This window comes from Ornithodoros turicata, unplaced genomic scaffold (assembly GCF_037126465.1).
Source record: "Ornithodoros turicata isolate Travis unplaced genomic scaffold, ASM3712646v1 Chromosome49, whole genome shotgun sequence".
NCBI lineage: Eukaryota > Metazoa > Arthropoda > Arachnida > Ixodida > Argasidae > Ornithodoros > Ornithodoros turicata.
Genome location: NW_026999379.1, coordinates 325,814 through 340,767, shown reverse-complemented (window position 1 = coordinate 340,767; position 14,954 = coordinate 325,814). Strand labels below are relative to the sequence as shown.

Genomic DNA, 14,954 nt, shown 5'->3' with positions numbered 1-14,954 from the left:
TATAATCTCGTACATAACTCGAAATGAAGTTAGGATTGGCTCGTAATTTTTCACTAAGTTATTTATAATGCGCACACTTATCTCGCCGAAAGAGTTTCTTCGACAAAGAACGGATGTTTGCAAAAAGACTGTTGAGAATTGACTATGAATGTGTTGGGGTTTTTGTTTCGCTTGTACTGTTTTGTTGGCTTATTGGCTGTTGGCTTGTACTGGCTTGTTGTTTTGGCTTGTGACGAAAGAGGAAGAGGAAGACGCAAGCTCGCTCGAAAGCGCACGGGGAATAACACCTTTTTTTTTTTTGTTGTTCTTAACGTTGTAGAACGAGTAGGATGGCTCGGAGCAACTGCCTCTAATAAACGGATTTTGGAAGAAGTTCGTCTATCTCGCTTTAAGGTTCTGCTACAGAGAAAAGTTGGTGCCGAAACCCGGGAGTAGCCGAACGTCAGCGACATATCAACGAAATCAACGTGATAGACGACTACGTGGACCAGCCTTGCAATGGAACGTCTGAAGCGGAAGCGAGGTGCGATTCGAGCAGCTGCAACGATACTTATTGACGGAATACAACAACTACTCGACGGACCACATTCGCCCAGCCTCAGAGGTGATCTTCAGGAGAAGCTAGATCTCCTGAAAGTAAAAGAAACTGCGCTGGAGGAGCTGAATCTCGCCATTGAAGAAATGGTATTGGACGACAAAGTCTACGACGAAGAGATTGCAGGCTCCCAGACATACCAGGACAGGATATGCGTAGCGAAATCCCGAGCTGTACAAAAACTGAACATGGAATACGGCCGAGAACTTGCTGACGGATCGAGAAGACATGGCCAAGGCGGGGGAGATTACAGCACACTGGAGACTACAGGTAGCGGTACGAGAACCGTTACAGTGAAGCTACCGAAATTGGAAATCCCACGATTTAACGGCGACCTCCGGAACTGGAATAGTTTTTGGGACCAATTTGATTCTACGATAAACAGCAATCAGTCAATTGCAAAGGTGGACAAGTTCAAGTATCTGCGTAGCTACCTCACTGACAAAGCTGCAACGGCGGTGAGTGGACTGTCGCTGACTGCAGAGAACTATGACATCGTTTTGGACTTGTTGAAAGAAAGGTTCAGCAAGAAAAGTCTCATCATCGATGCGCACATGTCACGCCTGTTGACTCTGACTAAAGTCAGCGACTCCAGTCAAGTAATGAAGCTCCGCGAGCTGTATGACGCCGTCATGACTGGTGTCCGCTCTCTTGAAGCTCTCGACGTTGCGCAAACGTCTTACGGTGTTCTCCTACTTTCTGCGCTAAGGAAGGCTGTTCCCAGCGACCTCAACCTTGAATACGACCGGAAACACCTCGATGGGGAAGAGGATTTGACCTCGTATTTAGAGTTCCTGAGAACTGAAGTATCCAGTCGAGAGAGAGTTTACGACACGACCACAAAACCCGAAGGACGCAAGGGTATGATCGAGAAGCAGTGGCAGTGGCCACAGAAGCCTCCTCCGACCGGGGCTGCATTGACTGTTGCTGCAGAGACAACAAAATGCATATTTTGTGAATCCAACGAACACACTTTGGAGAATTGTGACGCTCCAATTTCGATTCAAGAGAAGAAAGGAAACTGAAATCCCAAATGCGATGTTTTCGCTGCGGCCGACAGTATCATCGTTCGAGGGATTGTAGGAATGCCAGCAGACTTCGATGTCTTAAATGCGGAAGACGCCATCTCTCCGTTATGTGTGATCCGATAAACCAGCCTACTTCCGTGGAGTCTTCAGCCTTGGCTACGTCGGCAAGCTTAAGCACTGCAAGTTCTGCTGGTGTCACCATACTGCTCCAAACCCTTCGAGCCTGGGCGGAAAGTGAGACCGAACGGCAATTGGTTCGTGTGCTTCTTGATGGCGGAAGCCAAAGATCATTTATCAAGCAATCACTCTCGAAGAAACTCAACTGTCAACCAGTAGGGGAGGAACAAATATCGCTGTACACCTTTGGAACGGAATGCGCCAGGCAGAGGAAGTGTCGTCGGGTTCAGATTTGGCTCCGAAGTCAGTACGACAGAAGTGAGCTACGTATAGAAGCATTGGAAATGCCCGATATTTGTAACGACGTAATGCAACTACCAAGCACGGATTTGGTTTCCAACCTTCATCGGGCCGGAATGCGTGTGGGTGACCTTTCTGTTGGAAACGTTCATTGTGAGCCTGGCATCGGTATACTTGTAGGCGCCGACTATTACTGGCGGACCGTTACTGGCGACATACAGCACATCAGCGAGGACCTGGTAGCGGCAAACACTGTTTTTGGATGGACAGTACAGGGCCCATCGTCTTCAAGTTCAACTACAATATGTACGAACGTAGGAGTCATGCGGGTAAACGTCGAGTCTCAAGAAACGGAATTGTGCAATGAATTACGGAAATTTTGGGACTTGGAACATATCGGGATTCAGACGGACAGTAACCCGACGCATCAGGACGCCGTGTTTCAAGCTTTCAAGTCGACCATGAAGAACGTGAGCGGCAGATATCAGGTCGCACTGCCGTGGAAGACTGTGCACCCGTATTTACCGTCAAACGAAGAAGTAGCAAGGAAGAGGCTCTTTTCTTTAACGAAACAAATTACCAAGAATGAACACATGGCTGCCGAGTATGACAAGGCGATCAGACAGTATTTAGATGATGGTCATGCAGAAAAGGTTCTTCTCCCTCATGAAGTGGATGGGCCAACATATTACATGCCCCACCATGCCGTTGTCAAGCACGAAAGGGAAACCACCAAAATGCGCATCGTTTTCGATGCCTCTTCAGTGCTCCCGGTTGTCCCTCGTTGAACGACGTTTTGGATTCTGGACCAAACCTTAATCCTGACTTGCTGGCAGTACTAATGAGGTTCCGAAAACAACGGATTGGAGTCGTTGCTGACATTGAGAAGGCTTTTCTCCAGATTTCCTTGAACAAGACTGATCGTGACGCCTTTCGGTTTTTTTGGTATGCTGCGACGCCGAAACGTGATGTCACCGAACGAGAAATTGAGGTCTGGAGGATGACCCGTGTCCCATTTGGAGCCTCATCCAGTCCCTTCATTATGGCTGCTACGCTTCGTTGTCATTTTGAGAGTACTTCTTCGGCAGATCCATCTCTGAAGTCCCTGTGTGAGACGTTGAACGAGAGTTTCTACGTCGACGATTTGGTGACCAGCGTTGCCACACGGAATGAAGGGGAGCGGTTTTCCAGAGATGCTAACGAGGTCGTCAGGACAGCTGGAATGAAGCTACGAAAGTGGACGACGAACTCGCCGGATCTACAGAGTGAGTTCAGGAGAAGCAGCGAACAAGACGCGGAGGCTAATTCTCATTACAAGTCAAAAAAGGTTTTAGGACTCAGCTGGAACACCGCAACGGACACACTTCTGCTTTTCATGGACTCTCTTGTGAAATTCATCACCTACAAGACGGACACCAAGCGCTGCCTGCTGCAAGCAACCGCAAGAATTTTTGATCCTTTGGGGTTCCTTGCACCATACACTATCAAGGCGAAGATTCTTTTCCAACGAGTATGGGAGCAAGGACTCGGATGGGATGATCTATTGCCAGATGATCTCCTGTCTGAATGGCTGCGGTGGACGAAAGGGATCCCGGACGTTGCTCAAATAGCCGTACCCAGAGCACTTATAACCGAGGGACCAACAGCGAAGCACTCTGTGCATTGCTTTTGTGACGCTAGCATTCAAGCATACGGCGCCGTTGTGTACCTGAGGACGGAAACGGATGCCGGCACTGTCAACGTGAAGATTATAGCTGCTAAGGCTAGAGTAGCCCCGCTGAAGCGCGTTACGTTGCCACGTTTGGAGCTCCTTGCAGCGCTGATCGGAGCGCGGCTAACTCACTACATTGTCGGTGCACTCCACGTTGAACGCTTCCCTGCGACATTTTGGAGCGATTCGAGTGTAGCGCTCTGCTGGATCAAGGCCAATGCAAGTCGATGGAAACCCTTCGTTGCAAACAGAGTAGTAGAAATACAAGGCCTTTGCGATCCCTCTACATGGCACTACTGTCCAGGGGAACAAAATCCTGCCGACCTACTCACGCGAGGTGTTTTACCCAGGCAACTGCAAAACAATGAATTTTGGTGGACTGGACCAAAATGGTTGTCATCCATTGACATGGTCGGCTCGGTACCAGAGCCCAGAGCTCCTGGAACACCCACAGACATCGTCAATACTGAAGCGAAGGCGGTGGAAGTTACAGTTGCGGTTGTAAAGGGGGATCAATGTGCTCTCTTCGACCTCACCAAGCATAGTTCCTTCCTTCGTGTACTACGGATAACAGCGTGGATCAAACGGTTTATTTTGAATTGTCAACGACCACATGAAAAAGTATCTGGGCCTCTCCTTACTGAAGAAATAAATGAGGCAGAAAAGTACTGGATTCGTCAGGTTCAACGTGAATGTTTCTCAGACGAATACGAAGTCCTGGCCAGTAACGGTGGAAGGATATCCTCAACTTCTCCGCTCCTTAAACTATCCCCCTACTTGGATCAAGATGGAATCCTTCGTTTGAAAGGAAGCGACGGATATGCATCGCAGAAGCAACCGATTATTTTACCGAAACATCACGACTTCACAAAGAAGTTAATAATGCGTACGCATCTTCGTTTGCTTCATGGAGGTGTACGAGACACGCTTGTTGAGCTACGTGAGACATACTGGGTCATCAGTGGTAGACAAGCCGTGAAGGCTATGCTTCATCGTTGCCTGACGTGTCAAAAGTGGCGCGCGAAGCCTGCGGAAGAGCCAATGGCACCACTCCCGAGGGATCGAGTTACCAAGGACGAACCTTTTTCAGTGGTGGGAGTTGATTTTGCCGGGCCTCTCTACTACAAGGGTGCTACCACTGATTGCAAGTCCTACATAGTAGTGTTTACCTGCGCCATCACGAGAGCTGTTCACTTGGAAATCGTCACGGACCTGAGCACGGCGACATTTCAACGGACAATCTCGCTAGCTAATTCTGCTAGCTAATTCTGCTAGCTTTTCGGAGGTTCGTGTCAAGAAGGGGTGTCTGTCATACAGTTTATTCGGACAACGCCCTGACCTTCAAACGCGCATCTAAAGATCTTCGGCAGTTATGGAGCTCACTTCGTAGCGAAGAAGCCAAAAATTATTTCTCCAGCATTCGACTTCATTGGAAATTCATTGTGGAAAAGGCTGCATGGTGGGGAGGATTCTACGAGAGAATGGTGCGGTCGGTCAAGACATCTCTTCGAAAGGTTCTTGGAAGGAGCAGTTTGACACTTCCTGAACTCACCACAGTGCTCACCGAAACTGAAGCGACTATCAACTCCCGACCGATTACTTTCGTCTATGCGGAATCAGAGGAGCCGGAGCCATTGACACCGTCGCACCTTTTAATTGGAAAACGGCTGACGCGACTGCCACCCTTCGTCACTTCAGCGCAGTTGCCTACTGGAACTCAGCAGCGACTGCAGAGGGCAATGCGGTACCGCGAGTCGCTACTGGAACGGTTTTGGCGAAGGTGGCGGAGTGACTACTTACAGGAACTACGGACTGCTCATTGGCAACGCGTTTCAGGCTCAACTGGCTTACAGACCGACACGTTGGTTCTCCTGAAGGAAGATAGGGTCCCTCGCGGCCTATGGAAGATCTGTCGAATCGTAAAGACGTTTCCAGGTAGAGACGGACATGTCCGTTCATGTGTCGTGCAACTTCCGACCGGTGTAACTTTAAGGCGTGCAATACAGCACTTGTTCCCATTGGAGATCCAAGAATGAGCAAGCTCATTGCGGGGGAGTGTGTTGAGAATTGACTATGAATGTGTTGGGGTTTTTGCTTTGGCTTGTACTGTTTTGTTGGCTTATTGGCTGTTGGCTTGTACTGGCTTGTTGTTTTGGCTTGTGACGAAAGAGGAAGAGGAAGACGCAAGCTCGCTCGAAAGCGCACGGGGAATAACACCTTTTTTTTTTTGTTGTTGTTCTTAACGTTGTAGAACGAGTAGGATGGCTCGGAGCAACTGCCTCTAATAAACGGATTTTGGAAGAAGTTCGTCTATCTCGCTTTAAGGTTCTGCTACAAAGACTGTACCAGTATGAATTCCCAGACTTCTTATACATGCGATGATAGTGTCTCTTTCGTCTCAAGCTGTCCCTTAACTCTTTCGTAAACCAAACAGGGTACTTGCGCTGCCTGGGGACAACTTTCGGGATGAGCATGTCCATTCCACTGGTTATAGCACCAGTCAAAATATTAACAGCAGATTCCACGTCTTCACTATCAAGCACTGTTTGCCAGTTGAAGTCCCGCACGTGTTGGTAAAGCTGTAAGCTCTTGCAAAACAAAAACGTGGCGTAGTCGGTAGCACATCCCGTTGGAATTGACAGAGTCTAAATTCTACAGCAAGGGGAGGATGGAATGCATCCACCCGAGACAACGGTACGACGTCATAGCGGATGTTGTCCACTTAAGAGTTGACAAATACAAGATCGAGCACATTACCAGCACAATTCTTTGCATAGTTAATTTGCGTAAGCCCGTTCAATTGCGAAACGTCAAGCAACGACTGACCCTTTTGTCGTGCGTCACTCCGTGAACTCATCGCGCAGCCGGAATCCCAGTCAACACTTGGCGCATTAAAATCACCGTATACATGCACATACATGGATGGGTTGTGTGTCCGTGCAACGTGTGCTCCATGTGTGTGTGTTGGGATTAGTGAACCATGTATGCTTTCCATTCGGCAAACGATGACGTACTGGATGCAACTTAAAGGTATGTGCAAGCCAATAAAATCTTGTTTCATGTTCGATGTCCTTGGAGGCATTTTCTTCTTTTCTTTTTCTTTTTTGCGAAGCCTGGAGGTCACTTTTCTGTTAGGAAACTAGAGAGGCACAATGTGTCTCGCGTATTATTGGGTACAAGTAACCCTTCAATACGTCCTGTACACTGTGGCTCCTGGCGTTAGCAGGGATGTCGTACCAGTTGTTTCAGGGGGCACAGGGCACCTGCAGTTTTCGCAGGCACCGCGTAACACAGTCAGGGTCAGTAAACACAGTGCCCATTCTCCACTGAAAATAGTCAATCACCAGTCCATAAAAAGACACATACGAGTCAGTGAATACAGAACCTAATCTAAATCGAAAATAGCCAATATAAAGACACCGACCAATTATCAATAAGGAAGAGATAAGAACCAATCACCCATGGATTAAACGTAAATTGACATTTCACTGGCATACGTTGACTTTAGTCAATTGTCGGTCAATTGACTAAAGTCAACGTATGCCAGTCAAATGTCAATTTACATTTAATCCATGGGTGATTGGTTCTTATCTCTTTCTCATTGATAATTGGTCGGTTGACATTTCACTGGCATACGTTGACTTTAGTCAATTGACGGTCAATTGAAGGAAGACGTTTATTTTCGTAATGGCGCACATGAGGACGATCGCAATCGCTACGTAATCACGATTGCAGCGCAGTGAGGATCCTGCGTCATTGCGTTTTGGGTATAAGCCAGCGCACCGATCTACAAAAGGGATCCTCCCGAGGTCAAGTGGACGCCCTAGCCGCCTAGAACTGGGTCGTCGGATACCGCAATTGTAAGCTCAGACCTTTTGTCGTTTCTGTTCACGCCGCGGCTGTAGAGTTAAATGCGTTATGTAAATTAAAGGAATGTTTCCTAACTGCACCGAAGTCTCACGTGTGTTGCTACCCCGCGTGGACCTTTGCCAGTGACTGCGATCGTCACAACAGCATTATTTACACTGGCGCCTGCCTCGTGATCAAAACAGCGAAGCATGGGACTTTTTGGGGGCTCCGGAAAGAATGGTTCGCAAGGCCAGGCAATTAAAGGCCACAAAGCCAAATATGAGTTGATATGATAAGGAGATGTCAAACCAAATATGTGTACTACTCAAACGACACACGGTTGTAGGACTAGAAAGGTGCAATATATTACATAAATATGCTGTTAAAGTATGGTTTCTAAGATCACGCTAAGCGAAGTCTATTTTTATCAACAGTGCACCACCCGAATTTAGTGACTAGGTTCTTTTATTCTTCTAACTCCCTTTACTCTCCCCTCTTGTGTGCCGTAAGTGGCCGTAAGGTTCGAAGCCATGCAGTTGAGAATTAAGCCATTTACACAAGCCTGACATATGTGATAGCATTTGAACAACACGCACTGAGCGATCCTTGTTAGTCTCAATAACGAAAAGTACTCACACTTTTGCGCCGTTTAGGTGTATGTTGTTTCCCCGTTGTGGACAAGTGTTATAATGGCAGTACACCTTGTTTCAAGCGGCACTGAGCTCGGTACCCAGAACGTTGAAGTGATCCAGCGTCCCCTTCGTAACCCCAATCATGGAAATGTTCGCTGCAAACACGAGCAGTCGATGGCACCGCACCGTCCTTCCATTCCGGCGTCCGATTGCTTCGTGCCATCAAAGGCTGTCCCTCTCGTCACTGAGAAGCATATGGCATTCGATGCCCGGCGAATATTGACATGGATTAGTGCAACCAACCACCCAACATCGTTTCGGCATCGGCAAACACTACAGGATGCGTCTGCGATAGACTGCGACCATCGCGCGGATGCTGACGTCACGCAGATATCCGAAGGTAATTTTTTTTCATTCTAGACTCAAGGAAACGTTTTCTTTCTGATGAAAACAAGAAAAAAATCCTAATCCCTTGAAACTGCAACGTTTTCCAATGAATCCCGGACCTTCTACTAGTCAGAATAAGAAGCACAAGGAAGCAATTAAGAGCAAGACGAAGTCTAACGCTAACGCATTGCCTTCGCATTAAATACATTAATCGCCCTCAAATTTTTGGTCGTGAATGTTGGGTTAACCAATGGGCATATGGTATTTATATGGTCATTTATGGTCATTTATATGGTATTATGGTCATATGGGACCCGCATATGGTATTTCACATCCTGCGTGGCACAACTGAACGGAAATGCGGTTTTGAGACATTTATGTCTTTCCAGTATGCTTGCTTGGGCACTGTTGGAATTCGTTGCGAACACATAAAAACATGAGGCCAGAAGATGCATTTTTGTTTTGTTCGTGCATTGAATAGCGCTAGCTGTAGGCACAAATTTTAAATCTGTACATTTTCAAAGTTCATGGAATGGACATATTATATATTTACTTGGGTCTCAGTAAGAGCACCTGGAGTCAACGCCATGACCTGCGTCGTTGGCTTTTTTGCATATACAGCCGAGCGGCTGTCAGCAATACACGTGTATGGCGCATATCGTACCCTTTTCACGTTTTGGAGTAATTCGTCAGTGGATCAAGAAGTGCATGGGTTATTCAAACATGGCAGCCGTCGACAAAGCCCGGTAGCAGGGAGAAATCGAAACCATGCACCTCGTGATTGCCGTTAAGTCCGCCATTCGAATCATTCACGCTCTTAGATACTTTGAGGCTTGTGTTTCGTTCGTCTGTGTGCGTGTATATATATTCCACCCTTAGAGCAGATACCTTCTATCAAGGCGATGGTGCTTTTATTATAACAATGACAAGCCTTCTGTGAGCTTTCTTCTAAAAATATAATGGTCGTTTAATATAGTACACTCAAAAAACAAAACAGCACGATCCTAGCTAATTGTCATCCCGAGTGACATCGTTCTGTCTCCTTATTTGTTGAAAACGGGAGGCATACGCCTTGCTGGGACAGTATGCAGCTATGATACTCGAGTTTGTTCCCCATTCATAATCTCACAATAAAGTTGTTGTTTTGATAACTGTCACAAGGTGGTGGTGGTGGTCGTGGTGATAGGGGCTGTCACAAAAAGGTATACGGCCCGTGTTTTCCACGAACGAGGAGTAATCAATCTGAGCAATGTTTGGCCTTCAGCGGCTATGTGGTAAAGTTCTCTTCTAAGCACAGTTCCCTTAGAAGTCGGCCCAGGACGCAAATTCCCCCAGGACGTCAGTCGTGACGTTGCCCACATACGTGAGGCCGACAACGGCAGGCCCTATCAGCACCACCACCATCTTTTTTAAGAGTGTAGAAAACGTGAAACAATGTAAGCAATGAATAGCAAAACATATAGCTAGAAGATTCGTAAAAGACGTTAGAGTTTGTTAGTTCCAAAACAGCTTACATATTCGCTGACAAGAACGCCGTCTTCACGTGCGGTTCTTAGGAGCAATTGATCCCCGTAAGCTGGCTTCTGTCGGAGATTTAGTGTCAAATCATCGGTGAGTTTGAGTATTGTTGCGCCATTATCCTCCCTGCCTTGAAGGATTTGTGGGTACACGACAGTTTCTTGGGCAAAATCTGAAATGAGCGATTAGGCTAGTACTGTGCGCGCCTTTAAGTAGATTATTGAATATATAACAGCACGGTGTTGCCCTTCAGAACGTCTCTCATTCTTTGTAGCCGCTCTCAAACCCTGCTATCATGCAGTAATAGCGTTTGCCTGACGTCTGCCCAGGACTAGCCCATCGTGGATTCACTTTAGAATTACGCGAAAGTTCGCTGCCAAGCTTATGCATTGCTGCCGCCTTTGCGACGACAATTCCGCATTACGCGCTCCAGAAGTGTTCAGCAAGTATGACTATCGTGCTCTCGTTACCCAAGTTGCTGTCTTTACCGCAACCTCTGTGCCGTCAGAAGAAACTTCCAGTAACCTTGAAGCCTTAGACGGTACGCGGCACCTTTCCACCTTCCGACAACCTTGTGCCCAAACGTTTACTACAGTTCAACCGTACTATGGAGCGGTGCACGTTGATTGTCGATACATACAGGGTGTTGTTTTTTACTCGTTACAGAATTTGTATTAAAAAACTAGCACAGCAAAATAGACGCCATTTTAGCAGGTGGGGTGCGGCCAGGCGAACATCCGGTAGGGCGTATGCAACTACTGGACGACTAATTCGCTAAGATTTAATAATTAACTTATTAACTAGATCTCTTCTGGGAAATGCGAGATAGCAGTATTGGAGCCAGTCCTTATTCAGATCCACAGTCCTTATTAAACGCTCTGTGAAGCGAACGTACCTTGAAATGTAAACTCTCAAATTTTGCTATGCAAATGAGCCAAAACCCGCATTTGGAGCGCAGAAACGACGCGACCCTTGCCTTATCTGAGTCGGATAGCGGTCTATCTGGCCAACATGTTAGTGCCTTTTCCAATCACCTCCATCGCTCCAAAGCACGTGGCCGTGTCACATGGTCGCTGTGTCTGCGCTCGAGTGGTGCGTACTAGTTCCGGTTTCGGCTCATTTGCATAGCAAAATTTGGCAATTTCGATCTCGAAGTACGTTCGCTTCTCAGGGTGTTTACTAAGGACGATTAATTTGAATAATGACTGGCTCCAATACGACCATCGCACATCTCACATTTCCCAGAAAACATCTAATTAATAGCTAATTAGTCGTCCACCAGTTGCATATCCTGGATGTCATACTGTTCGCCTGGCCGTATATCCCACCTGGTAAAACGACCTCTGTTTTGCTCTGCTAGGTTTTCTGTAAAAGTCATGAAACGAAATAAAAGACACCCCCTGTAGATGGAGCACAATTGTCAGGGTATATAAGACCCAGTCACGTGGTTGCAGTATTCCTTTCTGACTTCATGCAGTGGAAAGAGTGCTCTGTTTCGTTGCTATAGAATCAATATGTGTAATCTGTTCAAGGAATACATCAGTGACAGAGCGAATAAATCCGTGAATAAAATAATTTTGGAAAGCAGCATTCTATCTCATATTTTGAGCTGTAAATTTAATTTTTGTATTGTTGAGTTCTAGCTTGCGACATTTCTATACCACACGAGTACGTTTCCGTATCCTGCTCTTCCGCGCATGTGTCACAGTGGGCTTGTATTCGTGCACCCCCTGTATCCGTGATGTAAGTCCATGCACTTGCTCCGTGTAAGAGTTCGTACACTTCAGGGGTTAAACAGGAAGCGACGTTCACATCTCGGAGGTGTAGACCAAGATTAACACGTGTGAAGAGGTGAATACAAAGCATCCCCTGTTGCCAGCCCCGCAACAGGAAGTGAAGAAATGCAAACGGCTAATCGCTACGTGTACATTACACTCTAGGGGAGATATGCACCTTAAGTGAACCTTCCTAATTTCTACATGACCAGCACGATACCCTTCTGTTTGGAGTTGTCAACAACAACTACTACTACATGAATGGCGATGGAATGAGGTGATTCACCGCAACAATTGCGGTACCATTCCTGATTGCATGTGCGTTAGTATATGAGTGGGATGACGATGAAAAAGATGAGGCATACACACTCGCGCACACACATGACACACGCAAATGAGATATCACACACGCAGGTGCGTCGTAACTGATGGGGATAGTAGTTCATCGGGTCGGCCACCGGAGATGAAATGCTATGAAGATAACATTTGATCATTCACGGCAACAGCTCTCAGGTCATAGGAGTTCAAGCAGGTTAGAAGACGTCAGGAACACATACAATGAGTGCAGGCATTGACGGTGCTGCACAGGGTTAGAACAAGGACCCAGGATTGCTGCAAGGCTGAGGGGCTCGTTGTTGATACGGGTCAGTTGAGCATTGTTCTCTCCGAACTGTATAGATCGGAGTCGATGAGGACGTGTTGAATGCTTGCCACTATGCCGCAGTTGGAACCTGAGCTGGTTGAAGCCTTACCATAACCAGAAGTCTGTGTCTGAACTGCGGGGTGAAGGCCACACTGAGGCGAAGTCGATTCAGAAGGGAGGGGAGACAGCGGGGCAAACAGCCTGGGAGGGAAAACGACAAAGTTGGATCGACGGCGTGCAACAAGGACCTGTCTGTAATGTCCCGGCGATATTGTTGGGACGCCATTGGCAGGATCATCGCCGACAAGAATGCCCTCCTGTCACCATGGTTCAACATATTCGGTATCACCCCTGGCATTGTCTGTCAACAGCAGCCACTTTGTCAGCCTCTTCATTTCTGGTTAGTCCACAATGATCTGGGATCCACTGAAAAGTGATGGAGTGACCTACGTCGCAAAGACGCTGAGCGTCGCTGAGGATGTCTGTGACAATTGGAGCCAATGTACCTCGTGCACCCATGCTCTCTGTGCACTGCAGGGCTGCCCTGGAGTCCGTGTGTACAACCCACATTCGTGGAGCTTCGTGCAGAGCATACCGCAGGAACGACAAGATGCAGTAATGCTATGCGGACCTACAGGAAGTGCAATGTGCCCGTCGATACCCGTAAGGCGCCTGGACCAATGGAATAACAAAGGCGGCCAATGGACTTACAGGTGTAGACGACCCGTCGGTGTAGATGGCAGTGTGCTCAGCGTAGACGCTTAACATCATGTCCAATGACATCTGGTGAAGGACTAACGGCGGCACTTTATTTTTTTAACGTTGAGTCCCGGAATGCCCAGGGAGATCGAGGGCACTGGCAGAGATCACGGGGGAGACGAAGACACTGTTGGGTTTACTACGAACGAGGGAAATTTAGGCTTTGCTTCTGCAATGATTTTGTAGAGGTTGCTCTGTGACGCCAATAAAGTTTTGCTACCAATGGGTGACGGCGGTGATGAGCGATAAGGCGTAAGTAGTAACGTACAGTCTCCCTCGTTCTGTGGACTTCAATTGGTATGTCATGAGCTTCGGCGATGACCATCCGCGTTCCTGCCGCTCTGGGGACGCCAAGTCAGATCCTCAGGCTGCGTGCAAGGAAGCACCGAAGCCGCTGAACTTGCGTCTCAGAAATGCCGTGAAGAACAGGAAGTCTATACACAAGTGAATCACGAACAAGAGCCTTGTGAACAGCCAGGAGTGATTGCTCATCCGTATTCCACTTGGCGCCAGCAAAATGACGAAGGACAAAGGCCTACCGCTGAACCTTCTTGTCAATGTGATCGATGTGTTTTTTCAAGGACAAGTTGCAGTCGTGGACGACACCCAAAAATATGTGATGTTTCACCTGCTTGATCGGCGAGCCAGCCAAAAATTGCTAATATGCTTCCTTGTGAAGGCGAGAGCTGCAGATTGGTCCCCTGATATATCAAAGCCGACTTTAGTGAAGAACTGCATGATTCTGTCCAGAGAACTTTGCAGACGACGCGGTATTGCAGATCTTGGTTTTCCAACTGTCCAGGTACGAACATCATCAGCATACATGGAGATATTGACCTTGAATGTTATGCAGGACTTCGGACCCAACATGACGGGATTAAATGATATAGGGCTTAACACGCTACCTTGTGGTGCACCTTGCCTTACCACGACTTCCGGCCTGGCTTCATCACGTGTGCGCACCGATACAAATCTCTGCTGTAGAAAGTCAGTGATCCACCGGAAACGTTTAGCGGGAACACTAGCTTGTAATAGCTCATGCAACACCACCGCATGGCTGACGGTGTCGTACGCTCTCTTCACGTCCAAAAAAAAAAAAAACGCCATTATGATTTTCTTATAGAACTTTGCTTGTTCGACAGTGGTGACAAGGTCAAGGACGGAGTCTATTGAACTCCAGTGCCGAAGAAAGCCAGACATCTGGTTCGGAAATACCCGATACCGTTCTCGCCACCATTCTAGTCGATGCAGCACCATGCGCTCCAGCACTTTGCCGAGGCATCTTGCCAGGCTGGCTGGGCGAAACGATGCAAGGTCTAAGGGATGCTTCCCAGGCTTTAACAGAAGAACAACCAGGGCTTCTTTCCAGCCCCTGGGCACCACGCTGTTGTTCCACGATGCATTGTACACGTGAAGAAGACAGGACATAGCAGCAGCACTAAGGTTACGGAGGACTCTATAAGTAATTCCATCTTGGCATGGTGATGATTGGACTCGAGATGAACATAGCGCAGCTTTGAGCTCAGACAAAAAAAAAATTCATGGCCACTTCTCGGTGGGTGACCAGGTCCGCCCGTGCAACTACCTCCTGAAGACGAGAGGTATGTGCTTGATACTAATCACTACTAGCAGCCCGAGAA

General features: G+C 47.5%; 3 protein-coding genes across 3 annotated transcripts; all 3 read left to right on the top strand.

Annotated features, from left to right (window-relative positions):
• Positions 1-498: 498 nt before the first annotated feature.
• On the top strand, positions 499-1,620 carry LOC135374240 (uncharacterized). The gene has a single exon (XM_064607237.1). The coding sequence runs from the start codon at positions 499-501 to the stop codon at positions 1,618-1,620; it is 1,122 nt and encodes a 373-aa protein (XP_064463307.1).
• A 110-nt stretch (positions 1,621-1,730) lies between these two features.
• LOC135374239 (uncharacterized) lies at positions 1,731-2,828 on the top strand. Its single transcript, XM_064607236.1, has one exon. It carries the CDS (start codon positions 1,731-1,733, stop codon positions 2,826-2,828), a length of 1,098 nt encoding a protein of 365 aa, XP_064463306.1.
• A 53-nt stretch (positions 2,829-2,881) lies between these two features.
• Positions 2,882-5,017, top strand: LOC135374238 (uncharacterized). The gene has a single exon (XM_064607235.1). It carries the CDS (start codon positions 2,882-2,884, stop codon positions 5,015-5,017), a length of 2,136 nt encoding a protein of 711 aa, XP_064463305.1.
• Positions 5,018-14,954: the final 9,937 nt, after the last annotated feature.

Bases quoted from the DNA above. Each gene is read 5' to 3' on its own strand.
- LOC135374238 (XM_064607235.1), top strand. From the start codon at position 2,882: ATGAGGTTCCGAAAACAACGGATTGGAGTCGTTGCTGACATTGAGAAG.
- LOC135374239 (XM_064607236.1), top strand. From the start codon at position 1,731: ATGTGTGATCCGATAAACCAGCCTACTTCCGTGGAGTCTTCAGCCTTG.
- LOC135374240 (XM_064607237.1), top strand. From the start codon at position 499: ATGGAACGTCTGAAGCGGAAGCGAGGTGCGATTCGAGCAGCTGCAACG.